Source organism: Lonchura striata, chromosome Z, assembly GCF_046129695.1.
Source record: "Lonchura striata isolate bLonStr1 chromosome Z, bLonStr1.mat, whole genome shotgun sequence".
Lineage (NCBI taxonomy): Eukaryota > Metazoa > Chordata > Aves > Passeriformes > Estrildidae > Lonchura > Lonchura striata.
In genome coordinates, this window is record NC_134642.1 from 83,536,583 (window position 1) to 83,563,624 (window position 27,042).

At 41.9% G+C, this 27,042-nt stretch overlaps 1 protein-coding gene across 4 annotated transcripts in view; it reads right to left on the reverse strand.

The window, feature by feature from the left end:
- Positions 1-1,415: 1,415 nt before the first annotated feature.
- MARCHF3 (membrane associated ring-CH-type finger 3) overlaps positions 1,416-27,042 on the reverse strand; it is a 62,247-nt gene continuing 36,620 nt past the window's right edge. The window contains exons 3-6 of one of the 4 annotated variants that reach the window (XM_021551863.2): positions 24,987-25,246; positions 23,769-23,976; positions 9,966-10,175; positions 1,416-5,145 (exon numbers count right to left, since the gene is read on the reverse strand). In XM_021551863.2, coding sequence (XP_021407538.1) covers positions 4,987-5,145; positions 9,966-10,175; positions 23,769-23,976; positions 24,987-25,240 — 831 coding nt within the window. In that variant the 5' untranslated portion in view covers positions 25,241-25,246 and the 3' untranslated portion in view covers positions 1,416-4,986. Of the gene's footprint in view, positions 5,146-9,965; positions 10,176-23,768; positions 23,977-24,986; positions 25,247-26,850; positions 26,935-27,042 lie in introns of those variants that run through there. The other 3 variants (XM_021551866.2, XR_013341580.1, XR_013341579.1) reach the window with 3 other exon arrangements.

Here is a 27,042-nt window from a genome sequence, read left to right on the forward strand (position 1 = left end):
CTCCAGGCAAAGAAATCAATTAGTTGATGGAGAATTAAAGCTCTTAAAGCCCCTGTCCCAAAGAGGACAACTTGTAATTATTGGTGATTTTTTAGAAAGGGAGTGGAGGTTGTGTGTGATGGATGTGAATGCTTATTTAGCCTTTCCTGGACATCAAGAAAACGCTGGCACACTTCATTATTTATTATACTCAACTAGCTCCATCACAGGATTATGGCAGAAGTTAGCTATTTTATCTCAGGTTTTGCTTGGTATGCATTTATTGCTCAGAGCCTTTTGCTGATCTCCTGGTTTCTTTTTAGCATGTTTGCATAAATACAGGAATTCTGTGTGATAAAAGCACTGTGATTACCCTGAAGAAAAGCTGCATTTGGGGCATTAATAAAGGAAGGCACATTTCAGCTTAAGGTGATTGATTGGTAGAATTTTCCTACAATTAAAAATTAACTCTTGGATGTGAGTTTTCATAGCTGTTCTGCACTATCAGAACAAAAAAATACTATTTTTGGCAAGCAAGTCTTACTTTCTGCTTAATAATAGAAGCCATGGAATTAAACTGTGACACTGACTTCCCCTACACCTGCAGCATCTTGTTTTTGAGGTTGGTGTGTTTTGTTGTTTCTCCTAAGGGCATGTTGGACATAGGATATCAACATTTATTCTTTACTTTGATAGGTTTTACTGGGGAAGTATTTGGTACACTTAGAATAAATTCCCTTCGGTTTTGTAATGTTTTAACACCAAAGGGAGCACAAGTGTTTTGTAGCCTTGCCACAAGCAGGTGTGGGGAAGAGGCTGTCAGCAAAAGATTCAGTACCTGAAAGCAGATTAAGGACTGAAAGATATAACCTTTGATTTTTGAAAAAGCTGCCTCATGTGCAAATGCATGGGAAACTAATTTTGAAATGTGGAATAACAAGAGTGGATCAGTGAGGTGTCATCATCAGTGTTGGGACGAAATTTGGGTATTTATCTTTATTGATCTGGAGTGTTCCCTCAGCAAATTTGGAGATAACAAAATATGAGTTCTGGTTAACACTAAATTGGATCTGCTGGAGGGCAGGAGGGGTGTGGACAGGCTGATCCATGGGATGAGGCCAGTGGGGTGGGGGACACCCAGGGGCAGTCCTGCCCTCGGGTCACAACAACCCCCCCAGCTTCAGGCAAGGTGTAAACTGGATATGAGGGAAGTTGCTTCACTGAAGGGGTGGAATTACCATCCCCGTGGGTGTCCAAAAAACCTGTGGATGTGGCACCTGGGGACATGGTTTGTGGTTAACATGGTGGTGCTGGGTCAGTGGTTGGAGCATCATCTTTTCCAACCTTAAAAATTGTGTGATTCTATGAGTTTGCAACGGTAGCTTTGAAGATACTTTTGAATACCCAATAATTGTCAGTAAAGAGGCAGGGGCCAGTTCTGCTTGCAAGGAAAATGCTTCTTTAATTAACCAGTTCTGTGTTAAATGAAGCGCCATCTCACAAAAAGTAACAAGTAAAGATATTTAATTATTAACAGTTTGTTGGTTTTGTTTTTTTCAAGGGGAGAGCTTCTTTAGCTCTCTTAGTGCAAGAGTCTGTCCCAATATTTGTTCTCAAACCTATTTCTGATGGTACCCATTGCATCAAAGGCTAGTTGCATTTATTGGCTCTGTGTCCCTTTATGCAGAGTTGTCACTTTGCCCTCTATGACTTTGCATTGGAGCAAAGCTGGTTTAAATAAAGGAAATGTAAACATTTTGAGGTCTCAGTCTGGCAGAACTGTTCAGCTGAGTAATGAAAAAAAAGACCCCAAACACTAAAACCTGAAGTGTCTTTAATAACTGCTTCTGTTATTCTGCAACTTTCTTTCCAGCTGAACAGAAAGCTGGGGTATTTCTAAATCTTTATGTAACGTGATAGGCAAGTCCTGTAGGGAAAATACTATGTAAAAAAAAGTAAAACTTCCTCATTTTTCATTACACTCATCACACTGAATCACAAGAGGCTGCTTTTATCATTTGCAACTTAAAATACTGCTCAAATACTGTTGAGTACTGTTACTTCCATGTAACTTCTTATCTGGAAAGGGGATGTAAATGACATGGTCAGCTGCATGAGAAGAAAGCATAAAGCTGCCGAGAGAGAAGTTGAGTGACATTTAAAAAAGGTAAAAAGGTGGTCAGTCATCCTATAATTAATTATGTTCTTTAATTAATTTGGTTATTAAGAAGAGCATGACAAAGGTGTCATTGTACTGCCGGGAGCTTTGTTGGCTGCAGTTTCTGCTGTGGTTAATTTTTTTCTTTCACTTTTATTCAGACAGAAATGGATGTTGCTGCTATTGGAGAATATTTGCTGTGATGATCCAGTATTTTATGGAAATTTGGGCTTCGTGTGGCATCTACAGCATCAGCTTGTGAAAGTAAACTAAGCTCCCATCTGGGAGATTCTTCTGTCTGTAAATCTTTAAGAGCAAAAGTGGGATTAAGAAGTAATATCTCCCACCTCCCAGTTCTTGTGTGTTAGGAAGAACACAAGTATACTTTTTTTCCAAGGGTTTAATGCAATGTTAAGTGCCTGACTGGACTTTTCCTGTCATTTTTTTTCCTCAAGAAAATCCATGGGACACTACTGCGACTTCACCAGGCAGTTGCACTGTGCTGCTGCATCAAGCACAGAAACTGGGTTAATGATGTGTGTGCTAAACTGGACCATACTTTTAACCTCTCTCTGCTTCAGTATGCTTTCTTCAGGTAAGTAAAGATGTCTTAACACAAAAAAATAAAAAACAACACCCCCCCCCAAAAAAAAAAAAAATTAAGTAACACAAATGAGCTGGGCCAAGTGACTGTGCTGATCTTTGTACATTGACCTTGCAGTTTCATTTGAATAAATGTTTCCCTGAATGTTTTGCCACTTAATTCCCTATCACCCAGATTTTTGGTTTCGTGAGGCAAAGCCGACAATAGCACTCATTAAGAACAACATTTCTTTCAAAGATTTCAAGAGCAGTAATAAAGTTCGGAAGAAAGCTTACCTAAAGTATGTGTGTAGGCATTAAAACACTGACAGCATCCTGACCCAGCTAGATTTGCTTTATTTCTTTGCCTCTGGCCAGCCAATACATATATTGTTTTTTTTTTTAAATCTGGCATTCTGCTTAAGTGTGTGGTTTTTTTTTGTTTTTCTTTTTTTTTTTTTTTTTAATACCTCTTCCCAAAGGCAAATAATTATTTGGAATGAAGACTAAAGCACTACAGGTCTTAGGCTAGCACAGTGATTGTGATATGCTTCAGAGCCTTGTATAGTTTTCCCTGGAAGAGAAGCAGTTGTTCACAGCGAAACATGAACAACCCCAGCTTTGTCAGACTGATGAGTACAGATCTTCAGGTTCATGATTTTCCTACACACCTTGGCTCATTGTGTGCCTTTCTGTTGGAATGAGGCTGTTATTGCTTTATATCCCCATGATTCTCCTATCCCCATGACTGACAGTTACAAAGAACATTGTTAAATAACATGCTCACAGCTAGACTGGTCCACAGACAGAATAAAGAAATTTAACAGATTTGGCTTTGTGTACTAAGCTTTCTCCCCCCTCCCACAGAGCACACACAAAACATCAAATAACTTCTTGTCTGGTGGTAAATACCCATAATACCTTGAACTTTATGAATAAGAAATTATTAGCCTTCCTGCTATGTCTTCCTTTTGATTTTCAGTTCCTGCAGTTTTTAGAAAACAAAGGACATGGTTGTATTGCCATCCATGCACAATTCTATGAAATTCATCTGTTCAGAGGGGCTCTGTACCAATCTCTAATTCTAGAAGCATTTGGTAATGAGATTTTGTGTAGTTATTTAAAATAAGTGTGTCTCTTCTGGGATTGAAAAATTGCTGAATGAATTAGGCATAAAACCAAGGGGAAGCAGATAAAGTCACCCAGGAATAACGTCTGATTTTACACTCCAGATTCAATTTGGTCACCATAGAAGACTGTGTATTAAATATTTTTAATTTTTTTTTGTCTCAGTGCTCCCATGAGAGGTCAGGGTTTGCACACACTCTGCCAAATCCTACCTGTCAAGCTGGAATTTCTGTTGCTTTAAAATAATGCTGTTCTTCATGCAAGATGAGTCCCTGCTTCCTAAAACTTATCTGATGATCTCATTTATTATGTATGCAGAGCTTTCCCTATACAAAAGTAAGCAGTAGAGTTAAATTCAGCCTGGTATAAATGCAGGATATGTTGGCTAAGTTTGAATTCATACCAGCAGAATGTGTACTTCACTGAAGAATGTGGTAGTTTTTAGTTGAAAAGTACAGGTTTTTTTTTCCTGAGAGCTATGTGCTATAATACTTTTGACAGGAAGATTATTGCAATTTGTGTAATTTTTCTCTTGCACATGCTAGATTCATAACTGAAGAATCTTCCTGTCAGACCTCTCCTGCCAAATAGGAAAATGGGTAATTCAATTTTCTAATCACTTTGTAGCATTTAAATAATGTGCCAATTTGTAGAGCTCATTACACACAGATTTTAATAATCAAAACATTGGTATAATAGACCTGCAGATAAAATCAAATGAGGAAATGGCATTGCTGTGCTTTAGGAAGCAGAAATAAATATTGGTTACTGTCCAGCTCCTCAAAGAAACAGTACTGTAGGAAGAAGAAATCATAAAAACAAAGCACTTTTTAAACCTGTTTTGCATTGTTAATTACCATAGTTTAATACTTTAAACAATAAAAAAAGTTTGCATCACTCGATGACGCAACAATTAACATATTTGCAGAATCCATAGGGTCCCTGCTAACTAAACTCGTTTGGCAGCTTAGCAAATGTCACAAATGACTGCAGCATCCATGACTTGAATTCTGACTGTGAATTATCCCTCTGCAGTCAGTCTGTAAATCCAAATTGCACATTCCTGGGTGCTGGACGCTGCCCGACCCCGGTGGGTCTGAGAAAAGAAAAACATCTTTAGGGTGCAGCTGCACCCCAAATCACACGATTGTCTCCTTGGAACTCCTTTTGAGGGGCTGCAGGCCCAGCAGGGACTGCTGGGTGGAGGGGGCGTTGGCAGATTTTGGGATGAGGAGCATCACCCGCTGATTGTTCCGACGCCACTCGTGGTACAGCCGGCAGTGGTACCTGAAGGACACCTGGGGACAGAAGGGACACGAGCTGCCTTCAGTCACTGCCACCCTGCAAGGACTCAGCCGGGGCTCCAGATGCCTTCCAGTGTGACAGAATGGGTGTGAAGTAGTGAAAATAGAAGACCCACCATGCCCCAAGGTGCCACGGCAAAGAAAAGCAGCCTGTGACTATTTTACCTCCCATTCTCCCTTTTTCACAGCCTGAAAAATCAGACATCCTGCCTCTGCCTTTCTCAAGAGCCGTTGGCACACATGGAATGAGAATTTGGGATATCTTATCTTGCTTCAAGTTGCTAAATTGACCAAAATGTAGTTGTTTGCAGGCAGATGAGCACAGGGTGGTGTGCTCTACCTTGTAATGCTTTATGCTGAATGCATCGAAGTTGGGCTTGCACAGAGGCAATCAGCTGACAACGTGCTCAATTTAGATCATCTCTGAAAGGTTTTTTTTTTGTTTTCAGGTAATTTCAACCTTTATGTGGAAGAGAAATGTGTGATTTCTGTGGAGATGCAAGATAGCTAAGCCTCATGTTTTTAAAAAATAGTTGACAACTTGTTTTAGTGGCAGCCAACCATTGTGGGAGCTGTAGCTATGTTAAGAGGATGTATATGTGCAGTTAAAAAAAATTCAAAAACCATCAAAAAACCAACAAAAAACTTACAACAAACTGTAAATTTTAAGAGAAATGTGCCAAATGATGATGGTTTTCTTCTCAGGCTGTGGGCAGGAGTGGCCTCATGCACTGTATCCTTTCCTTACTGCATAAAGGGTGCTTTTAACTAAAGAAACTAAAGAAATGTACCTTTAAATTATGTCCTACAAGGGCTAAAAAATACTCTTTTTTTTAATTTTAATGAGATCTTTTCATAGCTGTCTGAGGGAAACGTATAAAGCATTGCTTTAGTGCTGGAACTTTGGATGTTGAGAATTTTAAACTTTCTGTGCTGAAAGGCACAGACCCGCAAGAGACCACTGCATTCGACCTGAGGCTGTGGAGAGGGCTTCCAATATTGATAATAGCACTAAAATTACAAGTGTGTAGTTGGTTAGAAATGTGTAATATCACAGGGTGGAAAACATAGAGTTTGGGGGTTTAGAATATAGAAATAAATATAAAGTAAGATGTTTTAAGGTTGAGACAGGTTGTTCTTCTTTACATTCATCTTCCTTTTTCTTTATGGGTTTGGGTAGTATTTTATAATTAGACAAAAAAGTCCACATTGCAGGCTTCAAATGATTAGTTATTTAGTTAAAACAGAAAATAATTTCAGTGTTATTTCTCGATTAGATAGTTTAGCGTTAAAAGACCTTGTAACATGAGATTGTTGGCCATTTTGTACCTTGTTAATAAAAAACTGCAGAACTCACAGTAATGAGACAATAACATAGATAAGAAACAATAAATAAGAAACAATAAACACCTGAGTCTGAACATGAACTGTTGTCTCAAGTGCCTTCAATCCCAACCTCAACAGAGGTGGAGCAAACAAGCAGAGAACCCACAGGTTACTAAGAAGTTTTGCAAAGACAGCTCTTCAGATTGATTCTCCCAGCTTTCAACCTCCTCTCCCCGCCCTGAAGGAAATCATCCTGCATCTTCTGTTTCTGTGGAGCAACGTGTAGGAAGGAATATGAGAAATCCCTTCTCAGAAGACACTGCAGGAGCAGCAGAAATCCCTTGGAGTAGTGAACAGGGTGAAAACACCCCAACATCTGCAAAGCTGGATGCCCTGTAAAATGCAGTGACAGTGAGCTGGGGTTTGGGTTGGGTTTTCAAGCAGCACAACATGAGGTTCTTTGAATAATAACTGCTGCTTCATTTGCAGGCAAGTATGTCATACAAGAGAAAACAAAGTGTGGCCATGAATTCTTAGTTTAAGTAACAATCCCCTTTTTGTGTCTGGAGCTTTCTTCTTGGGAGGACCAGGTACCTTTCTTGGTGGGTGTGTGTGTTAAAAATACAGAGTAAAAAGCAACAGTGTTTTATGGATAACTTGTCTGTTTGAGAGAGAGGGATAAAACAGCTTCTGGGATGCCAAAAATAGCATCCCTGCTGTTCACTGCTCACTGGGATAACTGTGGTGTGTAAATAATCTGTACGCCAGCTTTTGCCTCCAGAGAAGGAAAGCTGATTTACTGGAAGTAAAACAAAATTTCAGTTCTCTTAATTTCCCCACGACCTAAAGGAATATTGTATCATCTTGTGTGTCATTTACCCCGCAGCACTGAACCTATTCCCTGCACAGCCAAACTATGGAAGAGGATTCTCCCATTCTGAAAGTGACAAGGCATGTGCTGCTGAAGAATTTGATGAAATTAACACTTCTGTGTGTGGGACCATTCCTTCCTGCAGGACAAGGGGAGCCTGGAGCCCTCCCCAAGGCAAACCCAGGCTGGAGCTTTCCTACATCACAGAAAGGAGGGTTATTGTGCCTCCCAGCTTCAATAATTTGGTGATTCACTTCCCTAAAGGCCTTCCTGTCTTGCCCTTCTTAGGTGAGCACAGTTCTTCCTTAGCCCATCCATCTCCTACTTCCCTAAATAACAACTTAAAATGGAATTACAGCTCTAGACACCTGAGTGAGCATCAAAGATACTGCATTTCAATTAAATCAAGGTGTGCATTTACAGCAGGCTCACTGTCACTAGCAAGTTCTCCAAGAGCCAATAGCACATTTCTCTATGTGCTTTTGAAGGAATAAAATTTATAAAGTGAATATAAGGGATTTTTGCCTCTTACTCTGCAAATGCAAGACCCAGGTATAGGAACCAAAGTTGAGATGCTGCAGTAGTCTTAATAAGCAAGGCTGGAAGTCCAAGTGTCATAGCTAATTAAACCCACCTGAAAAAATACCTTTTAGCCACTTCCATTGATTTTGGTGATGGTGAATTAAGTGTGTTAGGTAAATTGTTCAGCATTTTGGTTTCTAAGACAGCCATACACAAAGGAAATTTGAACATTTGCTTGCATACCTGCCAGGCACATCTACACCCAGTGCTGCAGGAAAAACAAGTGTGGTCTCACTTCTGGAGTACATGGCCTGTCTCAGGGGTGTGCTGCTGCCTCACAGAAAAGCAGAAACAACAAAAAAAGATGAACTGCACGAGGCAGAGGCACAACTCTGAGCTTTCCCTCCTGTCGAGCACTGCCTGCGTTCCTCTGTGGGTGAGACAGGGCTCACAAATGTGCACATGAAATTTCCCTTTTATAGCTTTCTTGGAGATGCTCGTGAGGGAGTGTGGGGTTTTTGTGTGCCACTCACATCCCCTTTTCCTCAGGGCTCAGCACAGGGGGGCTTTTTGCTCCACCAGTGCAGTATTTTAGAAGTGCCGCTTCCTCAGCAACTTACACGGGTCCAAATGTGCAGGAAGGGGTCTGGGCTGGAGTATGGCTGTACCCAGCGAGGGGCAGAGCTGTGTGCTGACCCCATGGGATGTGGCCATGCCATGGGCACGTTGGGATTTTGCTGCCCCAGCAGCACAGCCTGGCACCATCCCAGTGCACTGCTGTGAGTACTGCCCCTCGGCACCCACCCTGCTCCTCCCGCTCCACAAAAAGGGGTGTGAAATGCCAAAAACAGCACTAACCCGGGCTTTTCAGTGAACTGTTCTTGATGAACACCTTTTCTGGCAGCTGTCCCCTGTGTTCCTCTCGTTTCTGCTGGGCCAGCTGCCTGTCAGTGCACTGGGGCCAGTAAATTATCTCAGTTCAACAACTTGACACGGAGCGAGTGGCTCTGAGGATGGATTGGCATGAGAGTGACTTTAACCTGCACTGCAAAGCCAGCTCTGTTTTTACAGATCTGGGCACATGTGTGTTCTGACTTTCTCCACATCCAATACTTCTGAATTGTAAAATTGACAAGATGCTGCATTAGAATAAAATCTGAGTCCTCTGTGGCAGCCATGTTGTTCACTTAATCTTTTTTGTGTGTGTGTGAGCTGTGCCTTCACCCTTTGCACATCACATTTGATGGAACTCCCTCCTGTAGGGTGGATTCTTTGGGGTTTTTTTTGTTAAGGTTGGGATTCAATGTGTGAAATGGTATTTTTTGTTCAGACTCAGATGTTTATTAGCTTTTATCTATATTACAGTCACACAAACTGTGAGTTCTACAGTACTTCACTCTAAGAAACTAAAATTGGACCTGTATCTCTCTTTACAAGGTTTTTAAAGGATAAACTGTCTAATTAAGAAATTACATTTACATTACTTTTACTTTTAACTTAATAACTAACTCCTTGTGGCCTGCAGTGTGGACTTTTTTATCTTGTGTAATTTCACAATACTACCGAAACTCATGAAGAAGGACTAGTCTCTGCCCTAAAATCTCTATCCTATTTTATATATATTACTGTATTCTAAAACATCAAACTCTAAGTTTTCTATTATGTGATATTACACACTTTTACTCAAACTACACACTCATAATCTTAGTTCTATAATTTAATTTTTGAATCCTTCTTCAGGTCAAATGCAGTGTTCTCGTGGGGGCCAGCACAGAAAGTCCAAAATTCTCAGTAACCAGGGCTCCAACACTGCAGCAGCTGTCTTGAAATCACCGTGCCACTTCCTTGCCTCCCTCCTACTGTCCCCACTGGTGTTTGGGATTTGAGAACCCTTACCCAGGAGCAAACTGTCTTTCTGGTGTTCCAGAAAGTTCCAGGGAACTTGAATGTTGTGGAAACAAGAGGTTTCTTGCAGGAGCAGTTTGCACTCACCAGCACAGGAGGCAAGCAGAAGCAACGCTCCATGTGATTAATTTTCCCTCTTGCTCTTTCCCCTTTTTTCCCCTGTGAGTCAAACAAAAGCCACGATACTTACCAGGGTCCAAAAGAGGTAAATAGTGAAGAGTGCCACAGTGAGTGCAATGAGGCCAACAGCTTCCAGCCTACTGCTAAAGTGCAGGTGGTCCACGGCTCCTCGCAGGCACAGCCAGCCGGAGACGGTGGCCAGCGGGGTGATGAACAAGAAGCACACCATGTCCCCAAAGAGAGTCCTCTTCTCGTGCTGGGGGCCCGGGTTCCTCAGCCACTGCACAGGCACAACACAGGCAAGGCAAGTGTCAGCACAGGCAGGATGAAACGTAAATTTTAAGGAATTTAAGGAATTTTAAGGAATTTAGTTAGAAATAAGCCTTACTAGAGTTAATTAAAATAAATGAGTAGGCCTTGATGAAGTTAGGAGTTAGTAGTTAACTAATAACTGATTGCTTGTCAGCACAATGTTTAGTTAGCTGGGTTTATAATGAAGAATACACAAACTGACAAATAGCTTTTAGGAACGTAAGACAATTGTGGCCTCCTCTGTTCTGAAACCAATTGAAGACAAGGAATGGGAGTTCTACCAAGAGATCATTTGTCATATCTGCATGGAAAAGGTAGAAAGGTCAGAACGAGGAAGACTTCATTTACTTCCTCATTTTGAGATCCCTCCCCATGAAAGGGACCATTGACCCATTTTAAGGGACAAACTACGCATGCTTAATAGCTTTTGGAGTGATTAGCATATGAAGAGGGGAATGGGATGTACCAAAATGATGAATATGTATTTGTATTTTGTGTATTCAATACTTGGATGGATAAAAAGACTCTGTAATCACCTGGAAGGCGCAGTGTGTATTTGGGAGCTGTCCCGCACGCTGCCCAGCGTTGAATAAACACACACTTTCTAACTTTAAACTGTTAGAGAGTTTTTGTCCATCACAGTTGGATATTGGTACTAGATCAATAGCCATATTTTTTTAATAAATCAAGGATGCTTTACCCCCAGCTCAAAGCACAAACCCACCCCTTCAAGGACTGAACACAGAGCAGGCACAGGATGCAGCTTTCGGTGTCCCCCAGGATGCCTCTCATGGATCTGTAGGTTTTTAATGTATAGCTCTATAGCTCCTGGTGCTTTTCTATAGCTCCTCCAGAGCTCTACACTAATGTTTACACTAAAAATTTTGAAAGCAAAGCAAATCACATCGAATTTTATCCCTTACCCTCCTGAAACACCCTTGGAGCCTCAAGAATTAGAGTTCCTGCTTTCTGTGAAATTGGATTTTTATGTTAATTTTAAATACACAGGAAGAAATCAGTCTAAAACTTTTTAAATGTTTCTCTCTATCACCCCAGGTAAAAGAATCAAACCTTTTGGTACAATTATGCTTCTGGCAGTCTTTCTAAATGCAGAAATGTGGCTGCCATCAGGAATGTTTTTAGTTTATAAAGATCAAGCCTGAGCCTTTTAGTGGCTGGAGTTTTTTAATTAAATGATGCCTTTTAGGATAGATATGTATGTGATAATTGTATTAATCATGCTACCTTTCAATCTGTGCATAGATTAAATAATAAGGCCATTAAAGGAGTGGTTTTGGTCAAAAGGAAAAGGGGAGATGTTGGAATGCTGGGGGACACAAGACAAATTATGGACATTGGACCTGGTTAACATAAGAGATTTGATAACAGCATGCCTTGTCAAAAGCAAACAGAACTTTGAGGATTGCAAGATTCAGACAGGTTTACCAGAAAAAGAAAATTACATCAGACTTCTGCAACAAGAGAAGTTTAAAATGTGTAAGTTTGTTTAAGTGATCTTTAACCCAATCATTGTAGTACACATTACTAGCCTCCCTAAAATAGTATATAAAAGTTTGTATCTCACAAATTCTTGTATCTCTTCATCACCAACACTTTTCCTGTCCCCTCTCACATTTCAGAATAAGAAGCCAACCCTTTATAACACGTTCTTGGAATTCTGTTTAGTCTCACTCTCAAGAAGGGAACATCTAACCAGGATATCTTGCTTTCAATCACAAAATATAGAGCAAAGAACTCCCTGGACCAACTCCAAGGGGCAGACCCTGGGACAACAAGTCTCTTATTACATGTGCCTGCTAAATATACTCATTAATTAACCTTATTAATATTGTAGAAATCCTGAATCACTTACTTGCATACCCACACTTTGTGCATCTGAAAGCTTTCATTAAAGAACTGACCACTCTTAATATTGTTTGCAAGGTTTTCCTTTGTTTTTTAGGCAACACTAGAGACCTGAATTTCTCTCCCTTGCTTCCTGCTGGTGTCCACTTTTTTCTGTAGCCACCATATCATTTATTTAGCTGTGGTAAAGGCTGCCTTGAGAAGTATTTTATGTAATGCAGCCCCTAGCATTTCCCACTAACTTCTTTGAAAACCTCCCTTCTTAATGTGTAAAGGAGCGTGCAGAAAATATTTTAACGTTTTATTTTAGGATTTTTTTTTTTACATTCTTCTCATAACATTTGCAAAGCCATTTTCAACATGTTTTCAGATACCCCCACATTTAAGCAGAGTTCAATGCACACAAGGTTATTTTTATTAAGAGGGTATTAATCTTGAGAAACAGAGTTCCTGAAAGTCAGCTGCTGAAGCAAAGGTTAGGATTGAACAGTTTATCAAGCCCACACGCCCACATTTCTATAAAGAGGATTTTGGATAACAGAGGTGAAAGAAGTTCCTACAACAGTACATTGAGGTCTTTTAATTAAAAAAAAAAAGAAAAAAAAGAAAAAAAAAAGAAAAACCAAACTGCATCACACAAATCAATATTTGGACAGGAAAACTACCAGCCCTGTACTTTTTGGCAGTGTGAGCTATAGGATTTGGTCAAACCTGCTCTACAGCATCCTTTTATGGGGCCAGCAGAACCAGATGAGGCTCATGCATCCCTAAAAACTTTGTTCCTCTTATTTCCCCAAGTGTCTTACACATGGCACTAGAAGTCCTGTCTCATGTGAAACCCAGGAATTTAGAACACAAAAAATACATTCATAAACTTTTTTTTTTTGCAAGATAAACGCTTTAAACTTGCTTGAATAGTTCTGAAATGCTAGGGAAGTGCAAAGCACTTGAAATCAGCTACATATTACTATGAGCAAGAAGTTGTTTGGGAAGGTGCCAGTTAAAGAGGGAGGCTCAATACTGTATTTTTCCTCTTCTTAACCAGGAGAGACACTAAACAGCTGTGGTCAGTTTACCCCAAGAAGCAGCCTAGTCCCCACACAGCCATTTCCTCACCCCTCCACCCCATCAGTGTGATGGGGAGAACAACAATAGGCTGTGAGCAGAGTTTTCTTCAGCAGAGCTTGTGCAGAACAAAGGGACATACATTTACATCTGAACACCTTTTTATTTTACTGTAGCTCTAAAGGGAATGCTAAAAAGTGAGTAAAAGTCTCACACCGATTTCCTTGGAGCTTTCAGTCCATTTACTTATAAACACCCTCAAGGGCTCCAGGTTGTATCTGGTTCCTTCTGAAAAGATTGATTGCAACCTTCCCCTTTTTTCCATTTCCAGGAGCCTCTGCAATGTAAAACCACCAAGAAAACGAGAGGAACTGAGAGCACCTCACAGCAGAGATTGTTCTTTTAAAGGTTTTAAAGACTTCAAAAAAAAAAAAAAGGTTTTGTGGAAAGCACTTGTTTCAAAGCACTTGGAAGAGAAACGCCAGGCATTTGTACACTTCTCCTTGACAGGACTGCAGTTGTTCACCACTTTCCCAGGACAAACTCCAAAATTTTGGCACCTATGTACCTCATGTAGAGCAAGAAATAGTTCCCAGTTCAGAGCAGGGAGGAAAAACATCAGGAATGCAGGGGAGGGAGCACAGATGTCAAGGTGTGTGCTATTATCCCCACCCTGTGACTGTCACTACACACAGTGCAGTGCACCTGAATTAAGACAGCATTTTTCACTGTGCCATCAAACCTGATTGAAAGTTTGAGCAGATGAAAATGGTGTGGAGCTGCACCACAGGCTGATGGCTCCCTGCCCCTGATGCCCCGTGGCACACGAACAAAGAGTCAAACTCAAGCAATTCAAATAGTAGATGAGGCTGTGACAGGCAAGAGTAGTATTAAATAATAAATAAAGCCATCACAATTCTACAGTCTAACCTCAGAAAGCTGGAAGGATTTCATTAGCTAGCTCTGAAGTATATGTCAAAAGCAAAGATTAAGCAATTTCACTGGTTGTACAGATTTCAGTCACAGCACTTATTTTTCTCCTGAAGCAGTGCACACCTGCTTCTAAATCTGCTTCTGTTTCGAGGTTTCAGTCATTTGTTTTGGGAATGGAATGGGCACTGTCAAGTTACTTTATAGTGAAAAAGCTAAGTCAGCAGATCCTTTTGTGCAGCTCATACCCACACAGGGATCCTAACAAAGCCCTGAGCTGATTAATTACTGTGGCAGTATGGTATGGACTACCCTGCTGGCCAAGAGGGAGATGTAGGGGCAGATGAAACTGTCAGATCTGCACTGTGACACCCTGAAATCTGTCCTATTAAAATGTGTCAATGTGCCCAATTATTTCTGCAATAAATCTAGACTTTCAGAGTGATAATTTCCATTTAGGGGAGCGGGGAGGGGGTGGGGGAGTGGGGGAAAAAAGAGGTTATAAAAAGAGTCATGTTTGAAGTAAAATTCTAGCCTGCTGGCATTCTGTGAAGTGCATTCTTGAAGTGATCAGTGTTCTCTGTCCCTGACCCACAGGTAACTGGAGCTGGAGTAACTACATAAAAGGACTTCAGCAATGGCAGCAAAAATTATTTCAAGAACTTTAAGCACAGCACACAGCACCTGATGCAAAACCCATTCTTGGATCATGACTGAGACAAGCCAAGAAACCATCTGAGAATCCAGCACCTCAGAGAGATGGGGGTTAACATTTATCTCAAAAAGTCACTCTCTAAATGCATCTAGAGGAAGCCAGAAGGGAGAACTGAAGGGAGCCATCAGTGAAGTAAAAGCATTAAAGTAAGGTAAGGGATGAGGTTGGCTTAAGAACAGATGGATAATGGTTGTCCCCAAATAAATTTAGGATAAGAATCAGAAAAAAAGTCCCCATCCTTCAGAGGATCCAGCTCTGGAGCAGCCTCCCAAGAAGAGCAGCTTAGGCTAAAACCCTTAAAAGCTGACATAGTTTTGAGAAGGAGCTTGCTTACATCCTGAAAGAGATTTTTGATGTACTGTATTCGACTTGACAAACACTGTGAACACACCTGGGGCTTCTCCACCCCATACACGCAATGCACACAGAAGGATTTGCTGCAGCCACTTCAGAAAGCAGAGTTGAAACTGGAGAGGGAAATCACTGGAGCAAGCAGCAACCAAGGACCAGAACTCCTGGAGAGGCTGAGAGTCCCTGAATTTATCAATCCTAACCAAAATGAGCTGCCAGCAGAGCTCTTCTGTAAAACACCTCCACGATCCTGAGCTGCCTCACCACTGCCAAAGGCCGGATCCTGGGCTCATCTCTGCAGGTCTAACTTCAGTCAGAAAAATCACAAACGTAAAAGTAAAGTGTGTGCACAGTGTTCTTCCTGATCAGATCCTAAGGCTACAATCTGTTTCTGCTGGAGAGCCCCTTCTGGTTCAGTTCATTTTCCTTGGAGAAGTGATTTCTAAAATTACTGGAGCTGCACCATGAAGCTGAGAGGAGAGGAGAGGACTGGAAGGAATTATCTCCCCTAAATACATTGTCCTTTGAGCAAAAAATAGCTCATTGCACATCAGAACTTATCAGTTTGTTTTGTCATTTTCAGTGTGATGGCTCAGCAGTGAGTCCAGGTGGAAGCAAGTTGTACACAAGCTGAAGTGATGGAAATTATTATGGTTTCTGGTTTCATGCCAGCAGCCACCTATTGGAGCATTTTGCACTGGGCTTTAAGCACTAAAAGGCTGATATTCCCTCTTTATTTAAAAATAATAGCTCTCTGGAATGAAGAATATTTTTAAAGGCCAGAAGGACCATGTCTTGCTCCTCCTCTTCCCATTTATTGCCCATCCACAAAATATTGCATCTGAGGAAATTTTTTTTCCTGACACTATTTTTACTCAAAATATTAATTTTAACATTTTTCAGTGAAATGTTTTGAAACTTGGCTTAACTACATGTAACTAAAAAATAAAATCGCCCAGACTAGAATGCTTGTTTTCAGTGTCATTAAAGATTTCAGATGACCTGAAACTTTCCTAGGTTAATGTTTTGCCGAGGAAAACAAATATTTGACAGTTACTTTTTTTGGCAGAAAAAAATATTTATGCTTCAGTTTTTGAGTCTCATATCAAACATTCTGTTACTGACACAAATAATATGGTCTTCAGTAGGTGCCTTTAGAAAGGCCATGGTGACAGCTCACAGAGATGTTTATTTGGTCTCAAAGAGTGTATTTGAGAGTTGGAATCAAAATTGTTTGATCTCTATAATGTTATTGTGCCAATATTATGGCCTCTTTGTAAATGAGTCTGCTCTTAAATTTAACCCCTATTTTAACTCATGTATTGTAGGACTTAACTCATATATTTAACTCCTATATTGCAGGAAATATTTTAAATGTGGATGTCTCAATGAGTCAAGCCTTCTTTTTCAAATAGCAAATAAATTTTGCATTATTTTGCATGTTTCTGAAAGGGGAAAGATTACATTTTCCATTTTAAGGATGGCGTATGATAAAACTTTAATTTTTTGTTTTGTTTTGTTTTCTAGAAAGGGTACATCACAGCACAGACAGCTACCACCTAGGGTTGGTTCCTCAGTGTGAGAAGATCACCACAGGCTGTTGGCTGTCACAAAATTAAATTTTCAATTTAGACCTTGGATCACTTGTCAGCTGAAAAACAGGAGCAAGAAATTGGGCAGGGAAGGCAAGAGACCAGCATGGGTGGGTGGGGAGCTGCTGGCCAAAGGAAAGGGGAAGAAGCAAACAAATGCACAGACAGTAAAAGCAAGGATGGGTGACCTGGGAAGAGTCCAGCCATTGAATTCTCTAAGAGGTTGTGGAGGGTTGGGATCAGGAAGGCCAAGGTGAAGCTGGAACTGAGCCTGGAAAGGGGGAAAGAGTACCAGGATGCTCTAGAGCTTCATTAAACAGGACAGGAGGGTCACAGAAGGTGCTTTCCCCACTCCAAACAACACTGGCAGACAGGTGACAGGGGATGGGGAAAAGCCTGAGGTACCCAACCTGAGCTTTTCTGCCTCAGCCTCCAACAGCAGCCTCTCCTCCCAGACCTCCAGGTGGATGGAGAGCAGGATGGGCCCTGGGGAGCAAAGGCTCTGCCCCTGAAAGAAAAGATCTTGCTCAGGGCCAGCTGAGGAACCTGGAAATGCTCAACTCTGTGGGACCTGATGGGATGCACCCCAGGCTCCCCAGGGAATTGGCTGGGTGAGTTGCCAAGCCACTGTCCATGACACTGGAGAAATTCTGGCTGGAAAAGTCAGGTGAGAACCCAGGTGGCTGAAAAAAAGGGGAATTTTGTACCTGTCTTCAAAAAGGATGGAAAGGAAGAGCCTGGGAACACCCAGCTGAATTCCCCTCTGTGCCTGGGGAGGTGGTGGGACAGAACCTCTGGAAGCTCTGCTGAGGATTGTGGAGCTCAGGGAGGGGATTTGGAGCAACCAGGACAGCCTCACCAGGGGCAAGTCCTGCCTGACCAACCCAGTGGCCTTCTCTGATGAGGTGACAACACCAGCGGACATGGGAAGGGCTATAGATATAATTTACCTGGATTTCTGGAAAAAGAGTCCCCTGAGAGACTCTTTCTCTCCCAGAAAAGCCTTCTGTCTAAACTGGGGAGAGATGGATTTGATGGATGGACTGCTGGAAGTGTCCCAGGCCAGGCTGGACAGGGCTTGGAGCAGCTGGGACAGTGGGAGGTGTCCCTGCCATGGCTGGGGTGGCACTGGATGGAATTTAAGGTCCATTCCAACCCAAACCATCCTCTGACTCTGATACACAAAGCTCCATCAAGCAGCATTAATACATGGCTCATAGATGTGGTTTCATGTTTCTGGATTACAAATACTCAGCTTCCAAAAAAGGATTAGTAATTCTCTGTCAGTGAAAACAAATAGCAGAGCTTGCTAAATAGCACTATAAAAACCTATGAAATGTCTTGCAGGTCCAATTACACAATAGTATAATTTTTTAACGTTAGTCTGGCTCACTGCTGTTCTGTTTTCCTAGTAGCCACTTCTAATTTATAGTTCTGGAGATGCTTGTATCAGTTAAAGCATTTCAGGATGTTTAAAGAAAAAAGGACTTTGTGGAACTATGGGAAAAGCTGTATTTCTTTCTATCAGTGTGTATTTGCAATGCTCTCATTGTGTTTTGGATAACTGTATTCCCAGTTAGGCAGACAAATATATATGCATTCAAGAAAATCAACAAAATCGTATTTCACATTTTAAAACAAAAGCAAAGCATATTTGCTATTGGCAAAACTTATTTCAAGACATTGTAAATGTCCTGAGCTACAAGCTCAAATATATGGGAAGCAAAGGCATGATAGAAAATAAATGCTTGATATGTCTACAAATAAAGACAGATGCATTAAATCTTACCACTTCTATTTTCCTAGAAAATAAACTTTGACTGCCTCCTGTCAGTGCTAGGAAATGCTGCCAGCAGGAAGGACAGAGATAGATGAGAACTGGGCAGTTCAGAACTATTTTACAGGACCATGATGTCCAAAGAAAAGTCACCAAGCCCATTGTCTAGAAGAAAAGAAGCTGTGCCTTTGGAAACCCCAGCATCTTTCCCATATCTTACTCATTTTTGAAGCAAATCTAATTGTTCAGTTACTTTCTCCTGGGAACCTTCCTCGAGTTTTTTTGCCCTTGATTGTTATACATTTAGGAATGAGCAGTTACAGATGTAATTGTTTGAACTAGTCTGTTCACTGACAAGTGATTTAAATATTTATTTTTTATGGGGTGTGAGTTGCTGTTGTTTGCACTCTTGCTGCCAGTACTATAAGAAAGATTTGTGCATTGTAGCAAATCTTTCTGCAGGGAACATAAAACAGCTACCTAATTTCTCTTTAAAGGAGAAAGAGCATAATGGTTTAGTCTCTGGATTTCACCCCATTAGAAATAAATAGATTTTAAAAAATGCATCTTGGAGACTTTATGGTTTTAAATCTGTGCTGGGAAGTTTATTACTTTTTTTTTTTTTTTAATACTTTCTTTAACTCAGACATACTTTTACTGGAAATCTACATGGCTGCTTCAATTTCTCCCTGCATGAGCTGGTCTTAGGGGGATTTATTTTCACAGCAGAAGACAACTAGGTACAAAGACGTCTCTATCACTTTGCCCTTTTAATCTGCCCTTTTTGGGTCAAGAAAGGAAAGAGGATAGACACACCTCAATTTTCTGCTCCCAGCCTTAATATGCTGTATGGACAGCTGCAGTTCCTCCAAACTTTGATTCATTGAAGTTTTCCTAGTAGGTGACTATGCTGAAGAACCATTTATTTTCCTTCTGGTTTGAGGTGTGATTCTTTTATAAACTACCTGCAGCAAATCTGGTGTCTGTTTGTTACAGTAATTTAATGCTAATGACTTGCTTGACTGAACGGTGGAGAGGAAAAATAAGTAAAAATAATCCCAACAGATAAAAACATTGTGACTCAAAGTCTTGCACAGGAAATGAATTCATATTTCAGTGTAAGGCTTCATGAGGTTTTAATTTATAATGTAAGCTCATCTTAAATACTTCATGCATAGGTGTTTTTAAATTTATTTTACCTTACTCATATAGGCTGTATAGCCAGCAACACAGCAGGGAAAAACTGAAGTTAATTTCTGCCCAATATTGCTGTAATTATCCTGACTTTATTTTTTCTCCTAGTCATGCTGTTTTGCTTATGAGTTTTGTATTGTTAATTAAGTGCTTTCTGTTTGTTTGCAAAAAAAAAAAAAAAAAAAAAGTGAAAAAATAGAATGCTGGTTGGTTTAAAACATGTAAGTAACTTACAAGCAATACAAGCCTGACTTATATGGTCACATAATACTCTTATACCATTTTTATTTTGTAGCTGGCTGTTCTCTAACATTTTATTATTGCACATAAATATATTTGTACTGCTGCATTTCGTGCCTGCTTCTCCACTGAGCCAAATGGAAGCAACACAGATGCAATGTGGAAATTGAAATGAAGATGATACATAATACTTACATAAAGCTTGACTAATCTTTATGCTGAAACACAGCAAAAGCAGCTACATGAATAATACCACACATTCCTAATGTAGATTTTTTTTTCCTGTGGATTGGCTGCATTAAAAAGGCAGCTTATGTAAAACTGGAAGGTCCATAAAAGTCAGTAATGGAATTACTGCAGCTTGGGATTTCACTGTGTTGGCTTGGAGGTCCTTGGCTGGCTTGTCACAAGGAATATCAGCTCTGTGCATATCAGCCACCATATTATAGATTATAGATTATATTATTATTATATTATAGATTTCTCTTTCCTTTGTCAGGGGGTAGAAGGGGTGGGTTCGGACCCTGACTCCTCTGACTGAATTTTGCACTCTTGTGAATGCTGAAGGAGGGTGTTAATCACCACCATAGTGCCTGGTGCCACATTCCCAGTGTGGAAACACAATTTTCTGGGGAGAATAATGCGAGTTCAAAAACAGAAATGAGCCAAGAAGCATCACAAATTTATTGTTGAGGGGATGGATCTGCCTGACAGGCTGCAACACCATTGCAGCCTGTCACCATTGTGCACTGCCAAGGAGAAGATTCTCCCTCAGACAAAAATACAAATGCTGTGGCAGAGGCAAAGGAGAAGCACAGAGTTGCCTCTGGTCCACTCCTCTGCTGCTTCCATAAGGATGGACAGAGGGAGGAAGGAACTTGGCTGGGCCATCAGCCACACCACTTACTCCATTCCAAGCTCACTGTTGCTGCAGCCTCTCCTGCTAACAGCAGGAATAAATTCACATATGACATTGCTAGATGAAAGAAATGTGCTTAGTAAAGTGCCTCAGTTTGTTCCCACCGAACATTTCTTCCACACCCATGCCTAAGCCACCAGGAAACAGTGATCAATGTAGTGAAGGGATGAGGAGAAAATATAATAGCATGGCTATTTTTTATTTTCTTATGATGTTTTGTTTTGTTGGGTTTTTGAGGGCTTTTTTGGTTTGGTTTTTGTGGGTTGTTTTTTTTTTTTTTGTGGTTGGTTTGGTTTTGTGGTTTTGGTGGGGTTTTGGTGAGTTTTTTTGTTGTGGCTTTGTTTTGTTGGTTTTTTTTTTCCCCTTGATTAGAAGAGTATAATCCATTTTGCAATAGTCAGAAATACATATTTTCTCCCCGCCCCCGCTTGGAAGATCTGGTGGAGAAAAGATCAATATGATGACTGATTGCTTTGAGCATTTCTTTACTACCTGTCACTGATCCCTGAATGGGATGTGCTCACTCTGTGAGACAGGACCTGTTGAGGAGTTACTGGATAGGTTTTTAGAGTCTGTGCTCTATAAATCACTTTATGAGTACAATAGCCCCTCCTGACCTACTAAAATGCATTGGTAAAACTCATCACTCACCTCCAGTCAGAGGAGGACCACTTACTCTTTCCATTATCTAGGTGAGGGGAATCTTTGGAGAACTAATCACCTCACTAAATGAAGAGAACTTTGACACCCCACCCCAAAACCTACATACTCTGTGGTGTTAAAAGCAGGTGGCCACTTTGGCTTACAGCAGGGTTTTTGTGAGAAATGGTCCTACTACACCTGATATACCTTCTTCCATGTCCTCACCCTCTGGGTAACACAGAGAGACAGGCATGGAGGTGTTTTTTGGGACACAGAAGATGAGGGAATCTGGCAACTTGCATCTGCTTTAGTGCTGCTTTGGGAAATTTCAGATTTTTGCTGCAATTATTTGCATGGGGAGGTTTTTGCATTTCAAAGCACTGTGTATTACATAAGTATAAATGTCCAGGACAAACTTAAATTACACTGACAGAAATCAAGAAGTTTGTTTATCTTTCTGCTTAATTTGTCCCCTCCCTGGCATACAGCTCATCCCTGCTGCTCTCAGCTTTGAAAGTACATCTTCATTTTCCTTCTAAACTGAAAACATATTCCCTTTATAAGATCACAAAGAATTAGGGGTTTTTATGATCTTTCCAGCAACTGCACCCAACTGTTGATTTCTGCACTGAAATACTGTGGGTGTAAGTAGCTGAGAAGTCAGAAAATAATGAGTTGTAAAGCTAAAACCACTTAGCTGTGTTTCAGAAATGTACTAGCTCAGGGTTTTAATTTGTCCTCAGCAAACAGAAAAAACTGGCAGATTTACCATTAGTACTCTAAATATTGTTGTTGCTGTTTCTACTACTTATTATTGCTTCTGCCAAAAAGAAGCCTCATTTCATCAGGGAACAACAATCAAGCAACCACAGTGCCCCATCCTGGGCAGGGTCAGCTTTGCTTTCCACTCCTTCCATCATCAGCAGCTCTGGCCAGCACCACATCCAATTTGTGCAGCACAAGCCTCACCAGGAGCCATCACAAGGGAGCAATTTCCAGAAGCTGGGCTCTGCAATCAAACTGTGATGCCTCAGCATCACTTGTCTTTCTTTTCAGTGGGCAGATGCAGAGCAGCATCGTTCTTGCTCCAAAGATTGAGAGGAGAGTCAGACAGCAACCCAAGCACAGCTGGCCAGGACCTGCTCTGGGTGCAGGACTTGTGCTAAATTCCATGTCATGCACCATTTGTGGGGGGATCCTGAGGAAGAATGAATGCTTAGACACAAAATGTGCATGCCTATCTCAATTAAAGCAATCTTGGTAGTGTTGAACTGCTCATCCCCGACCCACCTCCCAGCAGTGAGTTCTGTCCTGTGTCCTCTTCTCTGTGAGCAGGAGAAAAACAAAATGCTGCTTCCCCCTACCCATTTTTCATACTGTACCTCCTTCCACCAGTTTTGACACAATTTAAAGGAACAATTAAAATGCACAGGAAATACACTTTGTTGTGAAACCAAGCTCTGCATATAGGTGCCTGTGTCACCAGCAGGTGCAAAATGGTTCTTCTCATTAATTTTGCCAAAATGCCTTTAATTAACTTTTAATTCCAAAAGAAACCCTAACTCTGCTTCATCTTTTCCCAAAATAAAATAAGGGAGGAAAAAGGTCATTAACAGTGTCAAGAGCGTGAGCTTGTTTTGGTTTCTTTTCTTTTCCTGAGGACCAAAAATACCCTAAAACCTGGAAAACTTAATGAAACTGCTATCTATAGTTGGCAGAAACTAAATTTTCAGTGATAAAAGAGAAACAATTGTCCAATTCTCTGTCAAGCCTGGCACATAGGCAAGAATAGGCCAAAAGATGAGCCACAAATGTCTAATCATGCCAGACACTGAACAAGAACAATTCCTTCTTGCAGGCTTGACATACAAACTAGGTTTTCAAGGCCCCTAAGTTTGTTACCTCTCAAAAGCAATAATAAATAAATAAATTTCTGACCTCTATTTAATATTCTGAGTCCAGAGACCTGCCCCACATTCCACATAAACTGCAACTTACCTCTCTCCCGCCCTCAACCAAGCTGGCTGGTATCCCAGGAATTTGCTGCAAAAAAACCTCCACTCAAGGTTTGCAGTGAAGCAAACAAGTTATTATGCTAATACTTTGTTTTGACTCCCTCCAAAACGAGGGGTTCTGTCACATCCCACCTTTCCCCTGAGCTCCCACCCTCACACTGCCAAACCCCACTGGAGCTGCAGAGCCCAGCGATGCCTGTGTGGAAGCAGGCAGGGTTTTCCCAGCCAAAATTAAGATATCAGGGCCGTACTGACCTCCACCAGTGGCCTGGGCTTGCGCTCCACTGCAAACCTGAAGTGGCAGAGCTCACAGTAGCTGGTGTTGGAGGACGACAGCCAGTGCTCCAGGCAGCTGCGGTGGATGGTGCCCAGCGTCCCCGTGCACTCGCAGGGGGACAGCAGCTCCTCGTGGCTGCTGCCCTCGTGGCAGATCCTACAAATTGGCCGGTCATTGAAGGGGCTGCTGCAGGAGAGGGAGAGAAAACTGCTGGTCAGTGCTTGATGGTTGTGGCGATGGATTTTTTTTCCTCTGTCGTGAACTAGAAGTGTTTGCGTTGCTTTGCTGTCTAGTAATCCAAGCTGGTGGGCTAATGGCTTATGGTGTTTTGGTATTCTTGCTTAAAACATCTCTTTTATTAGGGAGGGGAAAATTTTGGAGTGGCAGATGAGAGGGAGAAGGCCAAGTCCTTCTGTATTTTGTATCTCCCAGCTCTTCGCAAAGCAGTGGTGCGGCCACCTTAGGAAATCCCAAAGTGCATCAGAGAGGTAAATCTGCCTCAGCTGGGCACTTCTTAGTGACCCTCTGACCTAAATATTGTTTTCACTGGCCAAGAGTAAAGGGCTGCTGAAAGAGCTCTTTACTACTACTTTAACTACTTTCAAGTATTTTAAAACTTTAACTACTGCCCTGTAGTACCTCGAAGGCAGGGCCACGACTCCAGAAAAGCACATGAAGGCAGAAAACTCCTCTGCCTGGAAAGGGTTTTCCTCTCTTTGGGACAGCCCACAGGCAGGTCAAGGAGGGATACAAACATATGTGTGCCAAACACATCTCTGCTGTGTGGCTGCAGGTGGGTATTTCTTCGGCACTGCTTTAAGATCCACAAAGTCTTTTCAGCTCACCACCAGCACAGAAAATTTAATTTTGACCCAAGCATCAAGTCTGGATAAGGCCAACACATCAGAATACTCCTTCTTGCATCTAATGAGAACAAAGCCAGCCAGAAGCACGCTTCAAAGGCATAGATAAACAATATATTTCACACTAATCTGCCTCTCTAAACCAGCAGCTGAAAGAAAGGTCAATCACTCGGACAATGACAGAAGCTGCAATACTGGTGCTAGAAACACCTTGTCTGGCTGTCCAGCACGCCAGGGGCTGGTGGAGTGCTGTAGGATCGCTGCGATGCTGGGAGGGGGTTTTGATGGCACCAGAGGGGAAGGGGCCTGTCCCTCCTCCTGTCCCCCACCTACCTCTGCACGGCCAGGGTCCGCACGACGGAGGAGAGCAGCTGCCCGTCCTTGGAGGACACCTGCATGACATACTGGGGACAGCTGGTGGCCAGGCCCCCGCTGCTGCCGGGCAGGCTCTTGCCATCGGGCGCCGCAGGGCGCGGGCACTCCGGAGGGGCTCCAGGCAGGTGGCTGCAGCGGCTGCTCCTCATGGTGCTGGGCAGCGCGTCCCCATCTAGGCAGGAACAGGGACAGGGAGGTGCTGTGGGGCACATCTCTCCCTGTCTGACCAACAGCAGGCGTGAGGAGGAGCGTCCCTCACTCCCCAGCCCAGGTTTCCCAAGCCCACTCAACAGGGAAAGGGGGTTTGCAATATTAGGTGCTGCAGGAAAAGGAGCCTGTACCTCCCACAAGGAGCAAGGCAGCAGCCTTGCTTTCTTCTCCCCACAGACTCCTGAGGTCATCAGTGATAAATAGGGAGGCCGAGCCTTTTGTCACTCCCCCTCCAAATGTTTCAAAGATATATACAATCATCACCCTGTCCACTTTCGAATTTAAAGGCTGCCACTGTCCACCAACAGGGAAAGATGTGTACTGGAGGAGAAAATGGTGGATTGGCTTCAAATCCCCTTTGAAAACACCTCAAATGCTGCTTAGTGTCCTCTATCGCCAACCCACAGCAGAGCACAGACCTGGCGATTAGTCCTGTACAGGGCTGTAGTCACAGAAACCTGCTTAATCACAGCCTGCCTGTGCCTCTCTCCTCTGCTTTGCTCTTTCTCTCCGTGTGAATATGTTTTGCACATGGCAATCACACATGGCAATTAGGAAGGAAGGGTTGTGCTGGGAACAAGTGTGATAATTCAGCTGTGCGGAATTCTGGAAGGAATTAGAGATGGGGCTTCTGAGTTGTTTCTGATGATGTGGTTTATTTTTTTTTCCTACATACGTAGGAAGAGTGAATTAAACACACATTGTTACAGCACGGTTCAGAAGGTAACAAGACACAAGTTACAAGACCTTTTAAGGAATTATTGACCAATAAAACACAGCCAACAAGGATATTTATGTTTTTGACCCAATCCTTAAGTATTTCTCCTTATGGACCCATGGAACAGAATGAGCTTTCTTAGCCAACCATGTTATGACACACAAACCAACAGTACTGCATTCGAAACTCCTTATTTACTATTTAATTACTTTTATTTCTTATATATCTTAAACTCCAAAACTCTACACTTTCCTCCACTTAGTTTAATATGTGTCTGTTTTAAACTATAAATCCACATTCTCACTTCTAGCACCTAAGTTTGGAAGCCTTTTCCAAGGTCTCAGAGCAAATCCTGTGTTTAACTCTCAGCTTTGGTTTACGGGCCCAAAGTTCTGAGAGTTCCCTGCATTTCAGATTCCAACAACAAGGAGCCCGGGCATGTAAATTCCTGATGTCCTGATGGGATTGATGCTCCTGGCTGGGTGTGCTTGTCATAGAGGGTTCCACCAGGCTGTGTCCCTGCCCTTTGGGTCAGGCACCAAAAAACCACACACACAGGGTGGGTTAATCCTTCTGCAAAACAGGGAAAGATTCCCCAGCACGCCCTGGGACACTTGGCTGCAGTCCTGTGCAAACCTTGCAGGTTGCAGTGATGATATTCCCATGTTAAAATCAGGAGTTTCCCCCTCAAAAAAGAGTGTTCTGCATGGTCCATGGTGTCAGCACTGCAGCTGAGAAGAATCTTTAAAAACCAAACATGAACAAAACCCTCTGGACAGGGGTGTCTATATAAGGGTTTGGGAGAAATCCTATGATTTGACTTTGCTGGGCTTGAGGAAAAGCAGCACCAACCTTGGGAAGCCCCTGAGGGGATGTCCTTGGCAGTAAGGTTTTGTGGCATGTGAGGGCTGGTGTGGATGCTGGAGCACTTGCACCAGACAAGTTTTCACACAGGGACTCATATTCCTAGAAAGGCATCTAAAGTAGGAAAACGGGTTTGTTTTGCAGGATCACTTCAGCTTTTTTCAGACCACACATACCCCAGGGAGTGAGCTGGAGGCTGCTTACAGGGCAGAGAGTGTTAAG